The 25,529-nt window shown below is 49.7% G+C and overlaps 1 protein-coding gene across 3 annotated transcripts; it reads right to left on the bottom strand.

The window, feature by feature from the left end:
• Positions 1-40: 40 nt before the first annotated feature.
• Positions 41-25,204, bottom strand: LOC145714267 (arylsulfatase D-like). 3 transcript variants are annotated; one of them, XM_081793572.1, is made up of 10 exons: positions 25,046-25,204; positions 23,206-23,355; positions 16,366-16,487; positions 12,766-12,888; positions 10,382-10,805; positions 9,621-9,757; positions 8,176-8,310; positions 5,821-5,983; positions 4,107-4,228; positions 41-1,310 (listed from the first exon to the last, which is right to left on the bottom strand). In XM_081793572.1, the coding sequence occupies exons 1-10, from the start codon at positions 25,087-25,089 to the stop codon at positions 946-948; spliced, it is 1,785 nt and encodes a 594-aa protein (XP_081649698.1). In that variant the 5' UTR covers positions 25,090-25,204; the 3' UTR covers positions 41-945. The 3 variants fall into 3 exon arrangements, with proteins under 3 accessions (XP_081649698.1, XP_081649699.1, XP_081649700.1); XM_081793573.1 differs by lacking the exons at positions 23,206-23,355; positions 25,046-25,204 and adding an exon at positions 17,575-17,747; XM_081793574.1 differs by lacking the exons at positions 16,366-16,487; positions 25,046-25,204 and having other exon boundaries at positions 23,206-23,318.
• Positions 25,205-25,529: the final 325 nt, after the last annotated feature.

The following is a 25,529-nucleotide window of genomic DNA, read 5'->3' as shown; positions in this document are numbered from 1 at the left end:
TCTCTCTCTCTCTCTCTCTCACAAATAAATAAACATTAAAAAAAATTGAAGCATTTATTTCCCAGCTTTCTTGGGGTAGAAGTGACACATCAAATTGCATGTATTGACGGAGGACAGCGTGACGATTCAATGCACGTGTCCATCGTGAAATGAGCGCCCCAGTCTCGTTCATGAGCCCGGCTGCCACCCGCAGTCGTGATCGCCCCCTGTGTGCGCGGTGAGGACACCAGACATCTGCTCTCTGCAGAGTTCAAGTATATACCACTGTATTAGGAGCTATAATCTACGTGGACCGTGAGGCGGGCACAACGTAGACCTCTTACAACTGGAAGCTCATGCCCTCCGACCACCCCCCTCCCCGCCTCCCCCAGACCCTGGGAGCCAGTCTTACGCTCTTTTGTAAATCATACTTCATACTCTTGTGAATCAGGCTTTACCAATGAAGGAAACAAAAGCTCAAAAAAAGAGCATCAGAGACAAGGTCAAGGAGATCCGCTGGTTGCAACTTAGCGGCAGAAAGTCTAAAATAATCACCTCATTCGATAACTGTTTCTGACTCATCTGGGAACCGTTTCTCTGTTCTGTTCCCAGATAGTGATAAAACGATGTGATCGGCTTTAAAAACTCTGCACCCCGGCTGTTCGGGGCTGCACTCTTATCAAGAGCATTGGTCCCGATCGGGTCAGCCTTGCCTCTCATTGTAATAAACTTTGTTGTGACTGTCACTGGTGCCCGTAGCGTTCTGTTTCAGGAGTCGTGTGGCTGCAACACCGCGATCACTAGACTGTAGGGCATGTATGCTTTTAACTCTTTGAAGAACCGCCTTCCTGTTGTCCAGGGTGGCTGCACCGGTCTGCATTCCCAGCAACGGTGCACGAGCGCTCCTTTCTCTGCACCCCGTCGCCAACCTGTGTTGGATGACGGGCACCGTGGCCGAGGGTGAGGTCACGCCTCGCTGGGGTCTCCGTCCTGCGTGCACGCGCATAAGGGGAAGGTTCCGCAGCATGGCTGCAGCCAGGGCTTCCAGACGATGTTGCCCAGGGAAAACTGGGGGGGCACAGGACTCAGGGTCCTCCTGTGCTGTTCCAACGCCTCCTGCACCCGCGCCAGCACCGCGTGGTACCGGGGCTCCGAGCCAGGGGGCAGGGGCCGCGTCTCCGAAGGGTCCCTGGACAGGTCGAAGAGCAGAGGCGGGCTGTGCTGGGTCACGCCGTCCCCGGAGCAGGGGCACACGCCTTGGCCGTGGCAGGCCCCCGCCCCCTTGGGGTGGAATCGCGGTGTCATATAGTGAGCCTTCCAGAGTCTTCCGCCTAAAGGCAAACAGGGAGGCGGTCAGGGCAGGACGAGCCAGCAGAGCCAAGAGCCAGCCCTGGGGACGTCTTCCACGTCCCGTTCAAATGGAGAGGAGAGAATAAGCAGCGGGTGCTCTTGCAAGTTTGAAAAGACGTCACGTCCTCGTGTGTGTGTGCGCGTGTGTGTGGGTGCACACGTGTGTGCATGGTGTGCTCCAGGCACACCCAGGCCAAGGGACTCATCCCAGAGTGCTCAGCGACACACTGAGAGAACCGTGACAACAACATGGCAGAACAGTCAGGGGTGAGGCGCAACTAACCACAGCACCTGGGGTGAATTTCACGTGTCATCGCGGCCAGCCTACGGCACCCAGACACGTGGTCAAACACTAGCCTACGTGTCAGTGCGGCGGGGACTTTCTTGGGTTGTTTTTTTTTAGAGGAGATGAACAGTTCCATTAGTACACTACCCTCCATACTGTGGGTGGGCCTCACCCAATCAGTTGAAGGACATAGGAGCGAGCAGACAAAGGGCCCCTAAAGAGGAAGGAATTCTGCCTCCAGAGCAGAAATTCTGCCTCAATTTCCAGCCTCTGGGGTCAAGATGGCAGCATGCATGCTCTCCAGGCTGCTGGCCGCCCCTGAAGATTTCAGACCTGCCGCTCCCCATGGCTGCATGAGACAATTCTTTAAAATCTCTCCCTGTTTCCATCCATTCATCCATCCATCCATCCACCCTCCATCCATCCATCCATCTACTACCTATCATATCTATGTCACTAGCTCTTAATCAATCTATCCTGTCATCCGTCCACAATCTGTCATCTAATCATGCATCCATCCTCTATCATTTGTCTACAAATCCATCCATCCATATCTCCATCCATGCACCTGTCTGTCCACCCATACATCCATCCACCCATCCATGTATCCATCTGTCCACCCATCCATCCATCCCTCCGTCCATCCACTCATCCATCTGTGCATCCATCCATCCATCCATCTATCCATCCATCCATCTGTCCATTCATCCATCCATCCATCCATCTGTGCATCCATCTACCATCCATCCGTCAATCCACCCATCCACCCTCCATCCATCCATCCATCTCTCCATCCATCCACTCATCTGTCTGTCAATCCTTCTACCACCCATCCATATCTGTCTTTATCTTCTGTTTCTATCATCCATCTATCATTTATCTGTCATCTATCCATCTATCCATCATCCGTCTATCACCTGTCTACCCTTCCATCCATCTGTCCACCCACCCATCCACCATCCATCCATCCATCCATCCATCCATCCATCTGTTCATCCATCCACCGAACCATCCATCCATCCATCCATCCATCCATCCATCCATCCATCCATCTATCCATTCATCCATCTGTCCATCCATCCATCCATCCATCCATCATATCTATCTGTCCGTCCATCCATCCATCCATCCACCCATCCATCCATCCATCCATCCACCCACCTATCTGTCCATCCATCCATCCATACATCGATCCATCCACCTATCTACCCATCCATCCATCATCCATCCACCCATCCATCCATCCATCTACCTCCCTATCCATCCACCCATCCATCCATCATCCATCCCTCCATCCATCATTCCCCTATATTCATCCATCCATCCATCCATCCATCTAACCATCCACCCACCCACCCACCTACCATCCATCCATTCATCCATCCACCCACCTATCTATCTGTCCATCCATCCATCGATCCATCCACCCACCCCCCTACCCACCTTTTCATTCATCCAACCTTCACCCATCAATCTTTCCATCCATCCTTCTATCCATCTACCTACCTACCTACCCATCCATCCATGCATCCACCCACCCACCCATCCATCCACTCATCTGTCTGTCAATCCATCTACCATCCATCCATATCTGTCTTTATCTTCTGTTTCTATCATCCATCTATCATTTATCTGTCATCTATCCATCTATCCATCATCCGTCTATCACCTGTCTACCCTTCCATCCATCTGTCCACCCACCCATCCACCATCTATCCATCCATCCATCCATCCATCTATCCATCTGTTCATCCACCATCCATCCATCCATCCATCCATCCATCCATCCATCTGTTCATCCATCCACCGAACCATCCATCCATCCATCCATCCATCCATCTATCCATTCATCCATCTGTCCATCCATTCATCCATCTACTCTATATCCACCCACGTATCCGTCCATCCATCTGTCCGTCCATCTGTCCATTCATCTATCTGTCCATCCATCTGTCTGTGCATCCATCTACCATCCATCCATCTGTCCATCCACCCATCCACCCTCCATCCATCCATCCATCCATCTGTCCATCCATCTACAATCCATCCATATCTGTCTTTATCTTCTATTTCTATCATCCACCCATCATTTATCTGTCATCTATCCATCTATCCATCATCTGTCTATCACCTGTCTACCCTTCCACCCATCTGTCCACCCTCCATCCACCCTCCTCCCATCCATCCATCCATCCATCCACATCTGTCTTTATCTTCTATTTCTATCATCCATCCATCTATCTACCTATCATCCATCTATCTCATTAGCTATTAGTCAATGTGTCCTATCATCCATCCATCACTTATCTGTCATCTACCCATCTACCCATCATCTGTCTATCACCTGTCTACCCTTCCATCCATCCATCCATCCATCCATCCACAGTCCATCCGTCTGTCCATTCATCCCACACACTCTTGGTTCTGTCTCTCAGGGGAACCCTGACTAATGCAAGCCCCCTCCTGCCACAGGAGAAGGGTGTGTACTCACTGTCTTTCTCGTGCCAGCGTGCTGCGTGCAGATACTTCCCGCAGTAATGAAACAGGAATTCGTGTGCTGAGTGCTCGGCAGTCCCTTGCAACAAGGGCACCAGGCTACGGCCATCGATCACCCTGATTCAGTGAAGAGACACAGGAAGGAATCAGACCAAGGTTGTTCGTGCAGTGTTGCACCTGCAAATGAAACGCCAAGCTTGGAGGGGGCCCCCGCTGAGGGCAAGGGAGACGAGCCATCTCCCCAGTATCGTGCAGATGGCAGGTTGCTGAGCGGGATGCATACTGTTTTTAGACACAAAGTCACTAAGTCGTGGGGTCACTTCTTCCACACAAAGTCATCTTAAATTCTGGCTAGACTGCCCAGGCCCCTGATTTGAGTGTTAATGCAGCAGAATCATAACATAACATATTATGTTATGATTTAAAATCATAACAGATTCCAAGACATGTTGTCACATGTCTATAGGAGCTGGGTAGGGAAGCCAGTAACGGCCACGTGACCTGAAGTGTCTTCCTTACAAACAACTTATATTTTTAAAAAGTCCTTAATCTGGGAGCACCTGGGTGGCTCAGCCAGTTAAGCGACTGACTTCGGCTCAGGTCATGATCTTGCGGTTCATGAGTTCGAGATCCGCGTCAGGCTCTGTGCTGACAGCTCAGAGCCTGGAGCCTGCTTCAGATTCTTTGTCTCCCTCTCTTTCTGCCCCTCCTGCACTCACACTCTGTCTCTGTCTCTCTCTCTCAAAAATAAATATTAACAACAAAAAAAAGTCCTTAATCTGAACTGAATGTAAAAATGGAGTTATTTTCCCTTTTATTTTAATTGTACCCTAGTTGTGATGGTTCCATCTTCTGTGTCTACTTGGCTGGGTTATGGCGCCCAGGGATTTGGTGAGACACCAGCCTAAGGGTTACCATGAAAGCGTTTTTTTAGATACGGTTAACATCCACAGTCAGTGGACTTAGAGCAATGCAGAGCATCCTTGATAATGAGGGTGGGCCCCACCCAATCAGTTGAAGGAGAGTTTCAAGAAGGGAAGGATGCGTTCAGAATCTTGCCAAGAGCAAAGCCTGAGGTTTCCCAGAGAAGATGAAATTCCGCCTCAAGACTATGACACGGAAAATCTGGCTGCACTTCCAGCCTGCTGGCCCGACATGAGGATTTCAGTTGAACAGCCTCCACAGTTGCCTGAGCCAATTCCTTAAAATCAAGGTCTTACTTGATAAACCCACAGACACATACCTGCACATATTGTATTGGTTTTGCCCTTTTATTCAGAAGTATTTATTTGTCGTCTTAAAATCAAATCATTGTGAAAAGATTTACTTTTTTGTTTTTACCCTGTATTAGCGTGAGCCTTTGGTAATGTGCAGATATCGAGGTCACAGCCTCATCCGCCTATGGGCAAGACTGCCTAAACCATAGGGGGATGTTTTCCAACGGACTGACTTCTACTGCTTTAATCTCCCGATTGTTACAGTTATCAAATTCTACCCACTCGGCAAAACCGGTCAATGGACCCAATAGTGTATTTAATCATGTTTTCGCGAGTATGGTTATTTTGTGTTGTTAGGCTGACCCCTACCTTTGAGGACGTGAGAACCTTTTAAATGTTCTCACGTTGTGGTCGTTTTTCTCCCCCACGTGTGAAATAGTGCAAGGGTAGCTGTCAGGAACTGGGGAACAGAGGGTCTCATTGTACGTGTACCTGTCCTGGGGCACGTGGCCGCCCCCCAGCTCGACCACGGTGGGGAAGACATCCATCAGACTGGTGGGCTCGTGGATCACTCGGCCAGCTGGCAGCACCCCAGGCCACCGGAAGATCCCCGGGACGCGGATGCCGCCTTCCCAGCCCCCCATCCCTTTGCCACCTGTAAGGAAGTGCCATTAGGGTGGTCCAGGAGACGGTCTCATCCACACACACACCTGGGCACACCTAGTGTTTCCCTGGACACCTACGCCCATCAACGCACTCCGCGGCAGGCTGCGTTCCCCATAAATGGTTGTGGCAATAATTCCAGAACCTCGTCACTCCCCCACAGGCACGTGGAGTCTGTGCACTCTCTCCTTTTGATTCAGGGTGTCTTTGTGACCGCCAGAAAAAACGGGGTGTGCGATGCATGGCATCAGGGGCATAATGGCCCTGGAGTTTCACACCGTGTACGGCTGGTGACCCCTATCTTATTCCATCCTTTTTCCTTCCGGAAGGACTGGGAACTGGGTCTGGGACCACCGTCCCTCCCCCACCTCTCCTCCTTTCCCACCTGCTCACCACACCATCCACCTGTTCCTTTACCCCTTGCCTGGTTCTTCCTCATTTCTGGCGTGCCTGGCAATGAGCTGGGACCCAGCTTGGCTCTTGGGGAAACACGCGCAACTACGGAGCATTAGAGAACATGCTTACGTTGCCTAGGAACTCTGCATAGGGGAGTTAAAGCAATCTTATGTTACAGAAGGAGAGTTTTACGAAGGGAAGGATGCGTTCAGAATCTCACTAAATGAAGGCTTCTTTGCCACAGTTCAGATTATAATGTGTTTCCTTTCATTTTCTGTCGCTGTGTGACGAGTGACTGAAAATCAGCGGCTTCACTCCTGTGTATCTGGTCCCGGTTCTGTATGCTGGGTTGGCGGGTATTCTGTTCCCGGTCCCACAGTCGGAATTCAAGGTTTCGGCGGTTTGTAGAACATACTACCGGGAACAGTGAGAATCTACTGTAAATGAACCTGCTACATCTTGGACATGTATACGGTCGATCAGAAGAAAAATCCACTTCCAAGGGATAGGAACCTATAAAGTCAACCCTCATTATCCCCCGGAGTGGTGTTCTACAGAGACGTCAAAAACACCCCATGAGCAAATACGAAACCCCAGCTCCCAGGAGTAATACAGGGCTCGGTTCCAGGGAGACTCTGGTCTCTATATTTTCATCAGTCAGTTGGTATATTTCTGTGCGTTTGGCTTAAACACACCTTACTGAATAGATACTGTGATTCATTGACATTGATGTCACAGCCAACAGCATTAGAACGCATGTCTCGACCAAGCGGATCTAACACACTGATTTTCTCCATGAGGCACATCACAGGCTTCTTGCCCTCGGACACAGGGCACAGCCTTCAGCGCTATGGTTGGGAGCCATTTGAAGCAGCAAAGTCGCCAACAAAAAGCAAACAAAACCGCAAAAACGTGGCCACGAAAGAGACCTGTGTTCATAGTCTGAGAGACGAAATATAGGCACACGGTCGCCTCATCCAACCTTAACTGGGAATGTGTGTGCCAGGTGACCAGTATTTTCATTGCTCTTTCAATGACCACAAATTCATCATAAGTATTGATTTGGGGGCTACAGATAAATTTTAGCAAGCAGGAGAATTCATAAATATGGAATCCATGAATCACGTGGAGCGATTGTGTCAGACTTTAAAAAAAGTTATGATGGGCTAAGTATCGCATAATATAGTCAAATACAAGGATGCATATAATTAGGGTTATAGTTACTGTACTGTCTTTTATTTAGGATGGCATTTGTTTTGCCTTAATCATTTATTTGTATATCTCGCACTTCTACTAAAATGTAAACTCTTCATGGGAAGGTCAGGTGTCTTTTTCTCTCTCTCTTGGCGTCTGGTAAAATTTGGTGAATAGCTGCTACTCAAGAAATCCCCCTTTGAAAGCACACACTCTTGGGGTGCCCGGGGGGCTCAGTTGGTTGAGCATCTGAATCTTGACTTTGGCTCAGGTCATGATCCCAGGGTTGTGGGATTGAGCCCTGTGTTGGGCTCTGTGCATTGAGAGTGGAGCCTGCTTAGGATTCTCTCTCCCTCTGCCCCTCCCCTACTCACACTCTTTCTCTCACTTTCTCTAAAATAAAAAAATAAAAAAATAAAAATACAATGAAAGAGAGAGAAAGAAAGAAAGAAAGAAAGAAAGAAAGAAAGAAGGAAAGAAAGAAAGTGAGTACACACTCTTTCCCCCTTCTGCTTGTTCTCCAGTCTCCACCGCTGGGAGTCATTTGGTGGACCACGTATCTGCCTTTTCAGCCCCGATCTCCACTGGTCTCACCTCTGAATATTCCATTCCATCCCCCCAGCTGGCCGCGTTCATCTCTTGCCTCCAAATGTCCTCCGTGATCAGAGGTAAAATACGCGAATGTCGTGTTTTTCAGACCGTTTTCTTCAATGGCCTGAAGGATTTCACCTTTAGGAAAAATGGAACATTTCAGGACAGAGCCAGTAATCCATCATCAGTGAATTCAACCCAAATTTCCCCATTCTTGCTAGAAAGCCCCCCAAAGTGGATTCTGCAGTCACCATAGACCATCATAATGCACGTTGTCAGAAAGGGTCAATGCCTATGAGATTATTCTGATGCCACAGGATTCAGAATCTTGCTTACAAAGGTATCACCAATGCAGAGAACATAATAAACACCCAAAGTCATAGAGTGTTCTGAACACGCATGGTTGGCACGCATACACGTGTCCATGATGAGTGCATGGGGGTGGCAACGTGGTGAGAAAAGGTTTGATGGGAGTCCCCTGTTGGGACACAAGGAAGCCAGACCTGTGAGCATCTATCTGTGGGTGTTGACACAGGGAGCCCAAGGCTCAGGAGTGCAGAGCCACGTACAAGCCGTGTGCACATTTTATCCATGGAGACCGAACGCGCATCTAAAGCACTGAAAATGAAGATTTTAGAGAACATTGGCATGCGTAACAGTGGAAATGCAGAGTTTTAAAACATTATGTAATCCACCCTCCCATTTTGGGGTTGTTTGCCTCTTAACTTGGTGTACCACATCACTGTGTTTCTCCCAGGACATCCCTTAGAGCCTGCAAGGATTTAGATGTCTACGTCTTTCTGAGAATCTCTATACAGTTGACACTAAGTGTGATACACCGTGTATCGGCTACACTCCAAGGTGAAAACAAATAGAATCTACAGTCTCACTGGATCTGTCCGGACTTTCTCGAGGCCACAGGAGGAAAGCTGTGTTGGTCTGTTGTCCTGAACAACAGTGTTCTTGCTTCACTTTCGGTAATGTCTCACGATGGCTTTAAATAACACACTTCATGGAAGGATGATTTTGTGCAGAAGCAGACTGAGGAATCAGAAGTGCTGAAGGAGCACGTGAATGATATGGGGACGTTTCTCTCTCTTCTTTGCCTTTTTCATTATTCTTTTTACAAATTCTTTTTTGATGTTCATTCATTTTTGAGAGATGGAGAGAGACAGAGTGTGAGTGGGGGAGGGGCAGAGGGAGAGGGAGACACAGAATCCGAAGCGGGCTCCAGGCTCTGAGCTATCAGCACAGAGCCCAATGCAGAGCTTGAACTCACAAACCATGAGATCATGACCTGAGATGAAGTCAGATGCTTAACTACTGAGCCACCCAGGTGCCCCGTTATTCTTTATTGCAACCGGGTTAACAGTGAGATGGCCCATGTGTTTTCCAAACTTGAGCAGTGACTCCAAGAGTGAATGAGGCTCAGGTGTGCGTTGACTTACCTACCAGCCAATCCATCTCCTCAACGTTGTCGCCATATAAGCCGTGCTGGCTTTTCCCGAGAAACTGTTTTGTGGTGACCAGGGGGATGTGCACATGTAGCAAGGACACAAAGAGGAGAAATGGCCCGTGCTTATTTCTGAAAGCAGAGAAACACCCTTCAGACACGATGGCACCTATTTCGACATTATTCGATCCACCTGAGCCCCTGAAAACCATCTCCCCATTGAGGCTGGTTGAGGAAATCCCAAAGATGATAAAAAGACTCAGGTGCTCTGAGAAGTCACCTCTTCTTTCAAATGTGGTGTTTTTGGTGCTCCTGGGTGGCTCAGTCGGTTAAGCGTCTGACTCTTTTTTTTTTTTAATTATTTTTTTTTTCAACGTTTTTTATTTATTTTTGGGACAGAGAGAGACAGAGCATGAACGGGGGAGGGGCAGAGAGAGGGAGACACAGAATCGGAAACAGGCTCCAGGCTCCGAGCCATCAGCCCAGAGCCCGACGCGGGGCTCGAACTCACGGACCGCGAGATCGTGACCTGGCTGAAGTCGGACGCTTAACCGACTGCGCCACCCAGGCTCCCCAAGCGTCTGACTCTTGATTTCAGCTCGGGTCATGATCTCATGGTTAATGGGTTCGAGCCCCACGTCGGACTCTGGGCTGACAGTGCGGACCCTGCTTGGTATTCTCTCTTTCTCTCCCTCCTTCTCTCAAAATAAATAAATAAACGTAAAACAATAAAATCAAAGGTGATGGTTTTATTACCTTTCAATATAGGAAACTGCCTCCTGTAGCATGAGATGCGCAGTTCTTTCCAAAACCATGGGCTGCTCTGTGACGTCATGGTTTCTCATCAGGATACAGTTCCAACGACGCACAAACCCGAAGCTGGCATACCAGGAGACAAAAAAGAGGAAGACGAGGCTGGCCGCACCCAGGACGGCTTTCCAGGGCACGGAGATTAACCCGCAAATCTTGCCAAGAGCAACGGTCAGCACTCCCAATGCCGCCACCTGGGTGTAAAACCACAGCCTCGCTCTCGTGCTGGCGTCCACTTCCGGGGGCCTGCCTGGGTCACAGTCATTCACAAGCGTGAAAGGCATGCCATAGAAATAGTCAAATCCGTGGTTCAGTGGGTGGTGGCAGTGGTCAGTACGGGATTCACAATTTACACCCTGGTGCCATTTCCCTGAAAATGAGAGCAGGGCCTTAGAGAAGAACATACAAATAAGGTGCTCTGTCTGATACGAATCACCTTCTCAATAATTTGGATGTTCTGATGAAAAAAGATGGTATGCAACCAGCAAAACTTGAACGAGAAAAGCAACAAAATAGGAGCGCCTGGGTGGCTCAGTCGGTTAAGTGTCCGACTTTGGCTCAGGTCACGATCTCATGGTTCATGGGTTTGAGCCCCACGTTGGGCTCTGTGCTGACAGCTCGGAGCCCGGAACCAGCTTCGGATTCTACGTCTCCCTCTCTCTCTGACCCTCCCCTACTCGTGCTCTGTCTCTGTCTCTCTCTCTTTCTCAAAAATAAACATTAAAAAAAATTTTTTTTAAAGAAAGGCACACAATAGAAATTCAAAATAGAAAGGGAAGAAATGAACTCATTCGATATTGGGGTATTTTTAAATGGGTGCGTTACACTTTGCAAACAGTAATGAACATTACAAATACTCATGACGGTTATCAAGAGATTAAAGGTTTAAGATTTTCCGGACTGTGTGGAAGTATAAGTTTGTCACCCTGGACTATCCTATTAAATAACTCACATAATATCATTTACTGCTATTTCTTACTTAGAAGACAGCCGCTTGATAACAGGAGTTGGTTCTTGCAAAATCTCGAGACCGAGTGGAAGTAACCATCTCACTCCACCAACTAGTAAGCAAGAAATGCTTATAATAGATTTTTTCCCAAAGGCAAGAACTTTTGACAACAATATCATTGAGATGGAACGTGAGTAAGCCCGTATATCAAATTCCAGCAGGATATGCAAGAATTGGGTTCTCTATGGGCACTTTAAAAAAAAAAAAGTTTAACATTTATTCATTTTGAGAGACAGAGGGAAACAGAGCATGAGCGGGGGAGGGGCAGAGAGAGAGGGAGACAATCCAAAGTAGGCTCCAGGCTCTGAGCTGTCAGCACAGAGCCTGACGTGGGGCTCAAACTCACGAACCGCGAGATCATGACCTAAGCTGAAGTCAGACGCTTAGCCGACTGAGCCACCCAAGCGCCCGTCTATAGGCACTTTCTATTTCATTTACTCCAGACCTTCAACCACCTTAAATTTAGCTACAAAACAGGATAGAAAAGGCTCCAAAGTACTATTTGCCATAATTTCCAAGTGCACAGGGTACACCGGGTCCTTGCCCTGTTGCTCCCTCCCGCGACTCACAAAGTGTCTTCAGAACCTATAGGAATGGGTTCTAACTCCAAGCCCGGGTATCTTCCTTTATTCCCCTGCTTTCATTTAAGGCAGCAAAAAAGTTCGAACAGGGTGAGGGTGGTGGAGACGAAGAGTGTCCAGGAGGGTCTCCACCTCTCATGCTGTCAAGAACAGCCTTCTCTAAATATAGATGGCACGTGTGCACCAGAAGAGGCACAGAAGGAACCGGTACACAGGTCTGCAATTCTAGTCAACACAAAATAAATCTACTTTTCCAGTTCTGGGGTCAGGGACACTGATCCAATGGTGGTGAGTTGCTAATGGAAAGTTCTAGTCAATTTGGGTCGCTAAGAAGTTTTGCTCCATTTCTTGGGAGTGAAAAGAGAAAGGTGATAGTGTGGATGTGCAACGAGTCCTTGAAAATGTCCCCGAAGATGTGATATGCTATGTTCTGAATGTCTGTGTCGCCCCCAGATTGCTACATGGAGACCAGAAAAGTCATGGGTGCCGGGAAGCAGGTGCCTATGAGAACAGCCCCGAATGTAGAAGCTGGGGATGGAGGAAAGAGGGCCACCTCCCAAGAGATTGAGTGAAAAACTGCCTGTCAATAACAGAAGTTCCAACAGTGTGACAAACCCAAGAGAGATCAGAAGGGTCCAGCCCCCCATTTTGGTTCTGACACACAACTTTTTTTTTTCCGCCTTGTAGGGAAACAGGTTCTCTTGATGGTTGGTCTTCCTGTTCACTAACGATATGAGTACCTATAAGGCCGGTCGCATAACCTTGTTGCTGCAGGATTCTTGCAAACGTGGTTTCATTCTCGGGGAGTCCACCCGATCCCCCATTCCACTGGAGGGCGCGGTACCCATCATGGGCTTCCATGCCTGTGGAACAGAGCAGACAGCAAGTGCTCACTCTCCCTTGACTACAGCAGGGCTTCTCACCTGGGGAGAAGCCTGGCCCACACCAGTGGACTCGTCGCCGTTCCTGGCCTTGGCCTGGGTGTCACAATTGTGGGAGGGGTGATACTGGCATCTGGTGGGTGGAATACCCTACGGTGCCCAGGACGCCCCCACCACAGAGAATTATCTTGCCCCAAAGTCAGCAGTCCTGAGATTGAGAAACCCTGCCTTACCATGAGAGATTCAGTTTATCTATCTATCCATCTATCATCTATCTGTGTATCTATCCACCATTTATTGATCCATCTATCCATCCATCATATCTATCTATCTATCTATCTATCTATCTATCTATCTATCTATTATCTATCATCCATCCATCATGTCTCTCTATCCATCCATCATATCTATCTATCTATCTATCTATCTATCTATCTATCTATCCATCCATCATATCTATCTATCCATCCATCCATCATATCTCTCTATCCATCCATCATATATATCTATCTATCTATCTATCCATCCATCCATCATATCTATCTATCCATCTATCTATTATCTATCATCCATCCATCATATCTCTCTATCCATCCATCATATCTATCTATCTCTCTATCCATCCATCATATCTATCTATCTATCTATCTATCTATCTATCTATCTATCTATTATCTATCATCCATCCATCATATCTATCCATCCATCATATCTATCTATCTATCTATCTATCTATCTATCTACCTACCTATCCATCCATCTATCATCTGTGTATCTATCCATCACTTATCCATCCATCCATATCCATCACTTATCCATCCATCCATCCATCCATCCATCCATCCATCCATCCATCTATCATCTATCTGTGTATCTATCCATCACTTATCCATCCATCATATCTATCTATCTATCTATCTATCTATCATCTATTCACCCATCCTTCCATCCATCCATTCATCTGTTTCTGTTTCTGTCATCTATCAATCCATCTATCTACTCATCCATCCATTTGTCCATCTGTCTGTCTATCTGTATCATCTATCTACCTTACTCTCCATCTATCAATCTATTATCTATCTATCTATCTATCTATCTATCTATCTATCATCTGTCCATTCATCATATCTATTTACCCATCATACTTATCTATCTATCTATCTATCCATCCATCATCTATCTATCAATGTATGTATCTATTATCTATCATCCATCCATCCATCCTATCTTACGTATCTACCTATCATATCTATCTATCCATCTTATCTATCTATCCATCCATCCCTATTTCTATCTATCTATCTATCTATCTATCCATCACACTTATCTATCTATCTATCTATCTATCTATCTATCTATCTAGTATCTATCATCCATCCATCATATCTATCTATCTATCCATCCATCATATCTATCTATCTATCTATCTATCTATCTATCTATCTATCTAGTATCTATCATCCATCCATCATATCTATCTATCTATCCATCCATCATATCTATCTATCTATCTATCTATCTATCTATCTATCTATCATCTGTCCATTCATCATATCTATCTATCCATCCTATCTATCTATCTATCTATCCATCCATCACACTTATCTATCTATCTATCTATCTATCTATCTATCTATCTATCTATCCATCCATCACACTTATCTATCTATCTATCTATCTATCTATCTATCTATCTATTATCTATCATCCATCCATCATATCTCTCTATCCATCCATCCATCATATCTATCTATCTATCTATCATCCATCCATCCTATCTATCCATCTATCTTGCCTATCTACCTATCCTATCTATCCATCTTATCTGTCTATCCATCCATCCATCCATCCTTATTTCACTCTCTCTATCTATCTATCTATCCATCTATCCATTCATCATATCTATCTATCTATCTATCTATCTATCTATCTATCCATTCATTATATCTATCCATTCATCATATCTATCTATCTATCTATCTATCTATCCATCATATCTATGTTTCTATTTTTCTATCTATCCATCATATCTATCTGTCTATATCTATCTGTCTATCTATCCATCCATCCATCATATTTATCTATCTATCCATCACCCAACATATATTCTATCTATCCATCCATCCATCCATCCATCCATCCACCCATCCATACATCATATCTATCTATCTATCTATCTATCTATCTATCTATCTATCTATCATCTTTCCATGATCTATGTCAGTGTTTCCAACCAAAGACAATTCTGCCCCCCAGAGAATACTTGGCAATGCCTGAAGGTATTTTTGGTTGTCACAATTTGGTGGGGAAAGTGGGTGCTACTAGCTTCTAGCATGTGGAGACCCGACCCCTAATCACACAGAATGTGACTATGTTTGAAGATAAGGTTTTAAAGAGGTAAAATGAAGTCAGTAGAGTGGGCCCTGATCCCATAGGACTGGTGTCCTTTTAAGAAAAGAAGATGAGAACACAGACACGCACAGAGGGACGACCACATGAGGACACAGGGAGAACATGGTGTCTGCACGCTGAGAAGAGAGGCCTCAGGAGGAACCAGCCTCAGCCCCACCTGCTTTTTGGACTCCCAGCCTCCAGGACTGGAGAGAAAATTCATCTCTTTTGTTTAGGCTGCCACACCTGTGGCGTTCCATGTGGCATCTCAAACAGCCCAATACAACAATATTCCAATACGTGAATATACCAGGTTATTAACCCACTCTTCTGCTGATGAACTGTCTCCGTGTTTGCATCTTACAAACAGTGCTGCTGTGAACGTTCTCATTCCATCTTTTGTAGAACATGCCTGTGTGTCCATATTGGGCACATACTCAGGAACTGCTGGGTCACAGGGTACGCATGCATTTAGCTTAAGCAGACACTGAGAATCAAATCAGGGCCCCTTCCTACATCCTTGAAGTTCATCACACCAACCTCTTCCTTGTCCTTTTCTGACCCTGACCCTCTTGCATCCCCCTTATAAGGACCTTTGTCATGACACTGGACACCTGGATAATCTAAGATAGCTTTCCCATCTCAAGATCCTTGATTTAATCCTATCTCCAAAGTCCCCTTTGCCATATAAAGGAACATTCATCACTTCTGGGAATTACGATGTGGGATCTTTGGGGACCCTCATTCAGCCTCCTATACACTCACCCAGAGCCTGTCTGAAATCATGACTGCACGTCAAGATTGACTCAAATATTTAGACAACTAAACACAATGTCAAACATAGTCAACTACCCTTGGAGAGTTTCAGCCTTTGAATTCCCAGTCGACCCAATCATTGCATGACTATATAAAACACAGTATTCTTCATGTAATTACAAGGTGATGCCTCTGCAGATTATATTTGCACCATTTCCCCTGGATCTCAAGCATCGCTAATAATATTGAAGATGAGAAATGAGTGGCGGTAGGTAGACATACCCCTTTCTCGATTGTCCCAACAACACCGACCTGATCTGAAGGAGTGTCTCCCCGTGAGGAAGGAAGATCTGCTCGGGGTGCACAGGGGGGCGGCTGCCAAGTGCTGGGTGAGCCTCACGCCTTCCTCTGCAAGCCGGTCAATATTGGGTGTCCTGAGCAAACCACACAGACAATCACTGTCAGGACGGGGGCATGCATTCAGCTTATGGGGATCCATGCACTGGAAGGTACTGGCAGAGTGCATTTCTATAGGTTTTAGAAGTAGTTGCATATGGTGTCTTGCAGAGGCAGATGGACCCACCCCCAAAACAACCAGCATGAGCACATGCACTGAGTACTGCTTGCTATAAAAGATGCGGGGCCCTTGTCCTGGGGTCCTCAGCTGGAGCCCAACCCACTGCCTGTATATCCAACATCTGAGCCCACTGTGTCACCAGAGGGTCTTGGGGGTCAGGAACAAGCTTCCCCTGATACCCATTGCTGCTCTGTGAGCATGCTCTGTTCCACATACAGGAAATGGTCTTCCCAATCGAATGGGGACAAAGTGCCCCTTTCCTGCCTAGACCACCAAGTTTTTGCGCAGATGGGTTATAAATAGCAGAGAGCAAGTGGATTAGAGAGAGAGAGGACGACATGAAGACCAAGGTCCACTGGCTGGAACAGAATCTGCAAAAGCCAATACCTAAAACTTCCTTATGGGCAAGTGGTCCAAAAGCCAATGACCTCAAGGTGAAAGGGACCTTTGGACAGTATTGGAGGCATGGGTGGAGGACTTCCTAGCTGAGATGAAGATTATTGGTGGAGGATTCTGGGAGTCGAGTGTGGTCCACAACCATTATCTACAGGGGAGAAGAGCCTCTAAAGTTCCCTGTTCACCCAACGCTACAGGAGGATCAGGCTGAAGTGACTGTGGCTTTGTTGAGGGGGAATGGGCAGCCCCGGGCTGAGTCATGGCACTAATGGGCGCTATTTTCTTGTACATAAGGCACACCCCAAGCCCTGTGACACTGACTGCTTGCTAGTGGGGGGTTCCAGGTGTCCCAGAGGGTCTGTGTCCATAGGTTGTATGGACAGAGGATAGAAACAAGATGAGCTGTGAAGGAACAAGAGGTCAACTGAAGGACCTCTCTGAGTTGGTGGGCATCCCAAAGTCCTAGTGTGGGTTTTCAGCTTCAAGAACATGAGACGAATCAAGACCACCACCGTGACCATTCTCTGAATGCTGCACTAACTAAATACCTTTCTTTCTAACTCGAATGGTGTTTCACCTTTTGAAGAACACATTTTTAGTTTTACTTTTGCTTTTGTTTCGGTCCCTTTGATTGAACATGGTACATGTTGTCTGAAAAAAAAAACATGAAAAATTAAATGTATTCGTCAAAACCCTCAAAGCCAGTGAAACATAAAGGTAAGGGCAGGAGGATCGTTTTCAAAAGATGTTCGTTGTTAAGGTGTAAACTTCTGAGCTGGTATAGTAATATAATCACATGATGATTTTGGGGGTCATTACAGTGAAAAGCTGCATTTTTGGACACCCTGTGTTATCTTTAGCCCTGGCGATTTCTCGGCCAATGGAGCGATCTCCCCGTTTGCGTGGAGACAAGCAAAGTTTGCAGGTTGAACCCCTCACCCTTGGTCATGGAGCTAGAAAGTGCCAAAGGAGGGCTTAATGCCAAATCTGTTTGACTTAAAAAAAAAAATCCAGAGTGTGCCGTACGGGGCATTGTGACTCAAGCATCTTAGATATCGGGGGTCACATCTTGTATGAGTCACGGATTATCTGATCGTTTACAACCACCCATCCACTTTGTGACCGTGGCAGCCTTTTTCCTGATGGCTTTGTTCCTGTTCGAAGGCAAGGAGTGCCCCTCACCCTCTTGTGTGTAAGCTGATACCTGAGCTCCATCAGCTGTGACTTCCAGGCCCTCCCTGCCTTCCCAGAAACCACAGGGGAAGCTCAGACACCTGCTCCTCAGGGCAACTGCTGGGGCCCTGCCAAGCCTCTGTTTCCAAAGAACAGCTGTGTCAATGTCATTCAAGATAGTTCTGGCTGCTTTTGACTCATATTTTAATTGCAACCAACTGAGATATAACTGTTGTTGTTAAAAAGCACCCATTCTGTACTCATGCTGGTTGTTTTCAATAACCCAATTCTAGAAATTTACTTTTCTTTCTTTTTTTTTTTTTTTTTTTTTGGCTCAGCTATGAACATGATTTGCAAAGGGCTTATAGGATTCTACCAATTAAATATAATTTTGTTAGCATTGACCTATTTTTCACAGTTGGCAAAAAGTTCTCTCCAGTTTGATATCCCAAAGTCCAACTATGTATCTATTATCTACAAATTTATGTATCATTTATCTATCCATCCTTCATCCATCTTTCCATCCATCTATCCATCCATCCACCAATTTTCCATCCATCCATCCATCCATCCATCCATCCATTCATCCTTCTATCCACCTGATGAGGGAGCATAAGGCGAACTGAGACTCGGCACACAGCTCCCTGCCCGGGTGGGACATGTGTGACGTTCCTCAGACACCCCTTGATGCTCAAAAACAAAGTAACGGAAAGAAAACAAATGGTTAACTGATCGAGATCACAGTCATGCAAGACAGGAGTCTTGATCAGTTTAAAAATGTCTTAGTACATTACAAGAAAAAGGCAACCCTATCAATAGCCTCATCTCCAGAACCCTATAGACTGTTTCCTGGAGTCCCAATATCACCCTCCCCTCCATCATGATGTAGGGAACAAAGGCAAGAAGGAAATGGTAGATATGACATTTCCTTATAACCTACAGCCCATTGACAGATACTTGAGGTAAGTACAGAGTAGAACATTTCTCCAGGAAACCCCTACCTCCCAATGTTAACGCCTTACTAGAGGAAAAACCACCTTAACTTGACATAGCAAGGTCTCAGCTATCTTAGGAGTCCTCTTTAGCATATCAAAGTCCTTCTGGAGGCCTCCCTTTGCTTTTACCTCCCCCAACTCCATAGTATATAACCAGTCACTCTTCACAACCCCAGTACAGCTCTTTCTGTGGGTCCTGTCCTGTGCTTTAATAAAATCACATTTTTGCACCAAAGATGTCTCAAGAATTCTTTGTTAGCCATTGGCTCTGGACCCCACCATCACTCCAGAATCCCATAACATCTCTCCCTCCCTCCATCCACCTTTCCTTCCTTCCATCCATCCATCCATCCATCCATCCATGTATCCACCCACCCATCCATCCCTCCATCCATCCAGCCAGCCGTCCATCCATCCATCTATCCATCCATCTATCCATCACATCCAGCCAGCCAGCCAGCCAGCCATTCAGTCCATCCATCCATCCATCCATCCATCCCATCCAGCCAGCCAGCTATTCAGTCTCTCCATCCATCCATCCATCCAACCTTCCTTCCATCCATCAATCATTTGTCTGTCTATCTCTTTTCTATCAAGTATTTATCTCTTACACATGTCTTTATGTTGTGGAACAGAATGTAAAACACTACGGGTTTCAACCTCAGCATGGAAATCTCCTGCAGAATGTCATTCCTTCACTTGTTAAAAGATAACCTTAAAACAGGAAAAATGCTTATATATATGTGTGTGTATATATGTATATAAAAGTTGATTGCCAAATACAGTCTTACAGTATTACTCTCAAACGCCTTTCATTTTTTACACATCCTTTTTCTTTTAACTAGGTATTCCGAAGCCGGGTTAGGGTCACAGAGCCAGTCCTGGGACTCCCTTTTCTGTCCTGACCTCCTGTGCCCCCTCAGTGCCTACACACTCATTACACACCTCGTGGGTTCTCAACGTCCCTTTCTCACGAGGCCAAGTGTCTGGGATATTGCGCTGCCACCATTGAGTGTCCTGTACGCAGTGAGGGAGAACCGGTGTTTCGAACAGGCAGAAGTGAGTCTGGACGCACCTCTCTACGGGGTCCTCAAGGTCTGCTCCGTTATTCAGAGATACTTCGGAGTTTCATGGTTTGGAACAAAGGTCAGCCCACTATGGCCAAATCTGGCCCTAGCTCTGTTCTTAGGGGTCCCCGTGGAGCTAAGAACTTTTTAAGATGTGTCACAAGTTGGAAAAAATGAAAAGGGAAGAAGGGAGGGTGTGAAACACAGATCCGGTGTGGCCCACACAAGGTACCGGAGCGCTGTGTGGCTGACCCCTGATTTAGAACGCGAGCATCTTCTAGGTATTTAGACACGCGCACCGAATGCCGAGGCGGCTGGAAAGAATGATATGGGGCTGATTTACTACCGGAGGGAGAATGGCCTTGTGCCAGATGGGTTGGAGGGATTTCATCGCAAATCACTGAACGATGTAGTGAAGGAATGGAACCACGTCGCCGTGAACCCAATGACAGTTTCTCTACATCGTGTGGTTCTTACACAAAAGTTAAGTCTTCTAGGGGCGCCGGGGTGGCTCCATCGGTTCAGCCACCCCGGCGCCCCTAGAAGACTTAACTTTTGTGTAAGAGGTTGGAGGCCCAACTCTTGATGTCAGCTCAGGTCATGATCTCACAGTCCGTGAGTTCGAGCCCACATTTCGTACAGACGGACCTGGAGGGGCACGGCCCCCATGTCTGCAAGAGAACATCTTTGTGGGCGAATCCCAGGGTCTGGGTACTTTTGTTAATTAGTTTCTTTTTTTTTAAATATATTTTTAAGTTTATTCATTTTGAGAGAGAGAGAGTGCGTAAGCAATGGAGGAGCCCAACGCAAGACTCGAACTCACCAACTGGGAGATGACCACCTGAGCCACAATCAAGAGTCGGATGCTTAACGGACTGAACCGACCAATTTCTTCATGGCGGTTTTCTGAGCCCCAAACCCGCAGGCCACAGAAGGTCCCGAGGGGTAGGGATGCATCGTATGAATCCCGGGGGCCACGATTCAGTCCATCACGGGAGGGGGGGGGCGATGGTTAAGAGAAAGCAAAGGGTTCCCTGGGGACATGAAACTGTCCTAAACTGGTTCGTGCCAATGGATGCCCATCTCTGAAGATCCGGAAGCCAATGAATTGTCCACGTTCGGTGGCTGAATCGTCCGCCCTGCGCGGGCTCCGCGTGGGAAAGAAGAAGCATGAACACAGGGTTTTCTCCTGGTGCTGGACAGGCGGCTCGGAAAGAGGGTGGCCCCGGTCTGTGTAGGTCAGCCCTAAGGTGGGCACCTACTGCAAGGCGGACGTGTGTGAATCTGCGGGTGGCGGTCGTCCTCAAGGAAATGCTCACGGAAGGAGTAAGATGCTTTCTTCCCTTTTGTCCTTCTGCACGGAGCCAAGCAGGCAAACGTGCCCCTGGGAGCACGCACACCCTGAATACGCACTAAGCTCCCTGCGGTGGATGAACCACAGCCCCGGGGCAGATCGGCCCAGTCTTAATCCCCAGTGTTTATTTGTGAATAGGAATTTACCCTGGAGTGGGGACTTGAGAGATGTAACTAGTTAAGGATCTGAGATGAGCTCATCCTGGATGAGGGTGGGCCCTGAATCCAATGACAGGTGTCCTTGTAAGAGTCAGAAGAGAGACACAGACACAGAGGAGAAGCCACGTGAAGGTGGAGGCAGAGACGGGAGGGACGCGGCCACGAGCCCAGGGATGCCTGGAGCCCCAGAAGCTGGAAGAGGCAGGAAGGACCCTCCCCTGAAGCCTTGAGAGAGAGTGTGGTCCTGCCCCCCTGGATCTCAGGGGCCCTGCCCTGCCTGGATCTCAGTGGCCCTTCCCTGCCTGGATCTCAGTGGCCCTTCCCTGCCTGGATCTCAGTGGCTCTTCCCTGCCTGGATCTCAGCGGCCCTGCCCCCCCTGGATCTCAGCGGCCCTGCCCCTCCTGGATCTCAGGGGCCCTGCCCTGCCTGGATCTCAGTGGCCCTTCCCTGCCTGGATCTCAGTGGCCCTTCCCTGCCTGGATCTCAGTGGCTCTTCCCTGCCTGGATCTCAGCGGCCCTGCCCCCCCTGGATCTCAGCAGCCCTGCCCCTCCTGGATCTCAGCGGCCCTGCCCTGCCTGGATCTCAGCGACCCTTCCCTGGGTGGATCTCAGTGGTCCTGACCCTCCTGGGTCTCAGTGGTCCTGCCCTTCCTGGATGTCAGCAGCCCTGCCCTGCCTGGATCTCAGTGTCCCTGCCCTGCCTGGATCTCAGTGGCCCTGCCCTACCTGGATCTCAGTGGCCCTTCCCCTCCTGGATCTCAGCGGCCCTGCCCTGCCTGGATCTCAGCGACCCTTCCCTGCCTGGATCTCAGTGGCCCTTCCCTGCCTGGATCTCAGCGGCCCTGCCCCTCCTGGATCTCAGTGGCCCTGCCCTGCCTGGGTCTCAGTGGCCCTGCCCTGCCTGGGTCTTAGTGCCCTGCCCCTCCTGGATCTCAGCGGCCCTGCCCTGCCTGGATCTCAGCAGCCCTGCCCTGCCTGGATCTCAGTGGCCCTGCCCTGCCTGGGTCTCAGTGCCCTGCCCCTCCTGGATCTCAGCAGCCCTGCCCTGCCTGGGTCTCAGTGCCCTGCCCCTCCTGGATCTCAGCAGCCCTGCCCTGCCTGGATCTCAGCGGTCCTGCCTTGCCTGGGTCTCCACAGCCCTGTCCTGCCTGGATCTCAGCAGTCTGGTCTCCTGGATGGAGAGAGAATACAGTCCTGTTGTCTAAAGTTCCTCCTTTAGGAAGGAGGCAGCCCTAGGACAGGAATACACCCACTCACCCGAGTGCTGTGTTGTTTGAAAAGTTTGGGATCCTGCTTCCCTGTGTAAAAGCAATTTTTCAGTGTTCAGATCTGATGCTCTAAGGAATCACCACTATAGGCAGATGTTGAATGCATCATTTGGCCAAATACACCCCCCACCACACAGGCAAACACAACAGCTGGACTGGGTACCTCAGGGTATTGTTTCCATAGCAACCAAGATCCCCAATGCCAAGATCATCTGCCATTATCAGTAGAATGTTGGGTTTAGAGGCATTTGCTGCTTGGAACCCCGAAGTCCTCAGAAGCAAACTGAGACGGAGTAGAACCCACCAAGAGTCCCTGGAGACAGAAACAAAAGGGGAAAATTAGGGGTTGGGACTGGGAGGGTTAGGGGAGTCACATTTCAAAGCAGGCTGCTGGGGAGGCTCGAGCATCTCCACCAAATTAGGATTCATCCCAAGGGCCTGCATCTGGGCCCTGGGTTCCTTTCGTCCTTGCTTTGTAACTCCCCCCCCAGAACACTTGAACTCGCTGGGGTCTGGTTGTGAAAGTTAGGGTCTGCCCGAGTGAGGTTTCTTCCCGTGAATTAACCCAGGCCCGTCCTGCCCACCCCTTGGTAATGAGGCCACTTCTGTGAGGTTCTTTCTAAAGGACTTGCGTTCAGGGCCTCGCCTTCCAGCCTTTCAGGGTGCCAAGCGGGCCCGGGTGCGCCAGGCGTCCCACAAACGACCCCGCAGGAGGGAGAGGGTCTAGGCAGCCGGGGCAACTTACATTTCAAAAGGCAGAATGTGGGATTACAAGCACCCCAGGAGCGACAGGGAGATGATGGGACCCAGTAGTTACAACACGGACTTGAAACGCATGGCGCCGGGGAGGCCGGGGCGCACCGCTGACCCCGCGTGGAAGGGACCTGGAGCGTCCCCGACGCGGATCCCGGACCCTGCCGGCCCCAGAACCGAGGGGGGCGCCTGGGGGCCGGGGGCGCCCTGATCCCCATTCCTGGCTCCTGGCTGGCAGCTGGAGCGTGCGCCGGGTCCCCGGCAGGGCCCCCAGGGCTGTCTGGTCCCTTCATTGCGCTCCGGTGCGCCCGCAGTCCGGGGAGGGAACAAGGGGGCAGAGGGAGCGCGACCGGTCGCAGGCGGAGCAGGGAAGGGGCGGGCCCGGCGCGTCTTAGAGGGCGGCGTGGGGGGGGGGGGGGGACACACGGTAGCGCGCGGGCTGGGGACCAGCGAGGACTGGGCCTGTGTCGCGTTGGGGGTGGGGACAGACGCCTGCGCGAGGGCTGGGGACGGGGCGGGACCGAGCAGGAGGGAGGAAGCGGCGCCCTGAGCGGGGCGGGGACTGGGGTTTGGACCGGACGTGTGTCCGAGGGGGGAGGGTGCCGCCGTGCTGGGGCGGGGGGCGGGAACGGAACAGGGTGGGGGATGGGCCGTGGCCTGGGGTGCCAAGGGGCTGTGCTCTGTGGGGACGCCGTCCGGCTGTTGGGGGGGTAAGAGACCCAAGGGGGGTGGGTGGGACCTGTCTCTGCCGTTTGGGGACATGGCCGCGCTCCGGGGGTAGGGGAGGGCTTTGGGGGAGAAGGGGGGTACTCGGGGCCCAGGGGGGTGTCCCAGGCAGTGGGGCTGGGGGACACGGCCGCGCTCCGGGGTTAGAAGAGGGCTTTGGGGGGGAAGGGGGGTACTCGGGGCCCAGGGGGGTGTCCCAGGCAGTGGGGGTGGGGGCACGGCCGGCCGCGCTCTGTCGGGGCGTGGCCTGTGAGGACCCTCTGGGTGTTCCCTAGCCTCTCGAGGCCCCTCCCTCCCCTCCCCTCCCCTCCCGGCGTCTTGTGGCCTCCCCCCGACCCCCCAATAAGGCTGGCTCTCGGGTCCAGCAGCCGACAGCCGGCGGGAGGGGCCTCCAGCTGCGTTTTGGAGGCGCACCCCCGTCCGGCCCGCCCGCCCGGCCCCGGACTCGCGCTCGCCCAGGTGCACCCCCTCCCCCAGCGCCCCCATCTCCGCCCCGAGTGGCCGCGTCCCCGGGCCCCGCGCACCTGGCAGCGGGCGCGGCGCGTCCCCTCCGAGCCCCGGGTCCCATGGCCGCGCGCGGGCCGGGCGCGCAGGACCTTGTCCCCAGCCTGCCCCTGCGGGGACCCGCCCCGGCAGCTGAGCCCTCCGGGGAGCAGGGCCGCGCCCCGCCCCAACCCGCTTGATCCGCAGGCGCCCGGGGGCCTCCGGGAATTGATCTCGGAAACCCGGCCGCCTCTGGGCGGACACTCCCCGGAGACTGGGGTGCAGGAGGGGAGGGGATGGTTCCTCCTGGCTGGGCCTGGGCACGGGGAGCCTCCGGCAGGCCTCGGCCAGCGACCCCCGCTTTCCAGCGAGTTCCGGAAAGGTCTGGGGACTGACGGCGTGCGGGCAGGCAGGCAGGCAGGATGTGAATGCCAGGGTCCTGGACGCAGACTCCTACTCTGTGTCCAAGTTTGGGGGGGGGGGGTGTGGAGAATGTGAGCGGGGCTACTTAGTTCCCGTGTTATC

Source organism: Panthera onca, chromosome X (genome assembly GCF_046562875.1).
Source record: "Panthera onca isolate mPanOnc1 chromosome X, mPanOnc1 haplotype 2, whole genome shotgun sequence".
In the NCBI taxonomy this organism is placed as follows: Eukaryota; Metazoa; Chordata; class Mammalia; order Carnivora; family Felidae; genus Panthera; species Panthera onca.
This window is presented reverse-complemented; position numbering and strand designations above follow the sequence as displayed.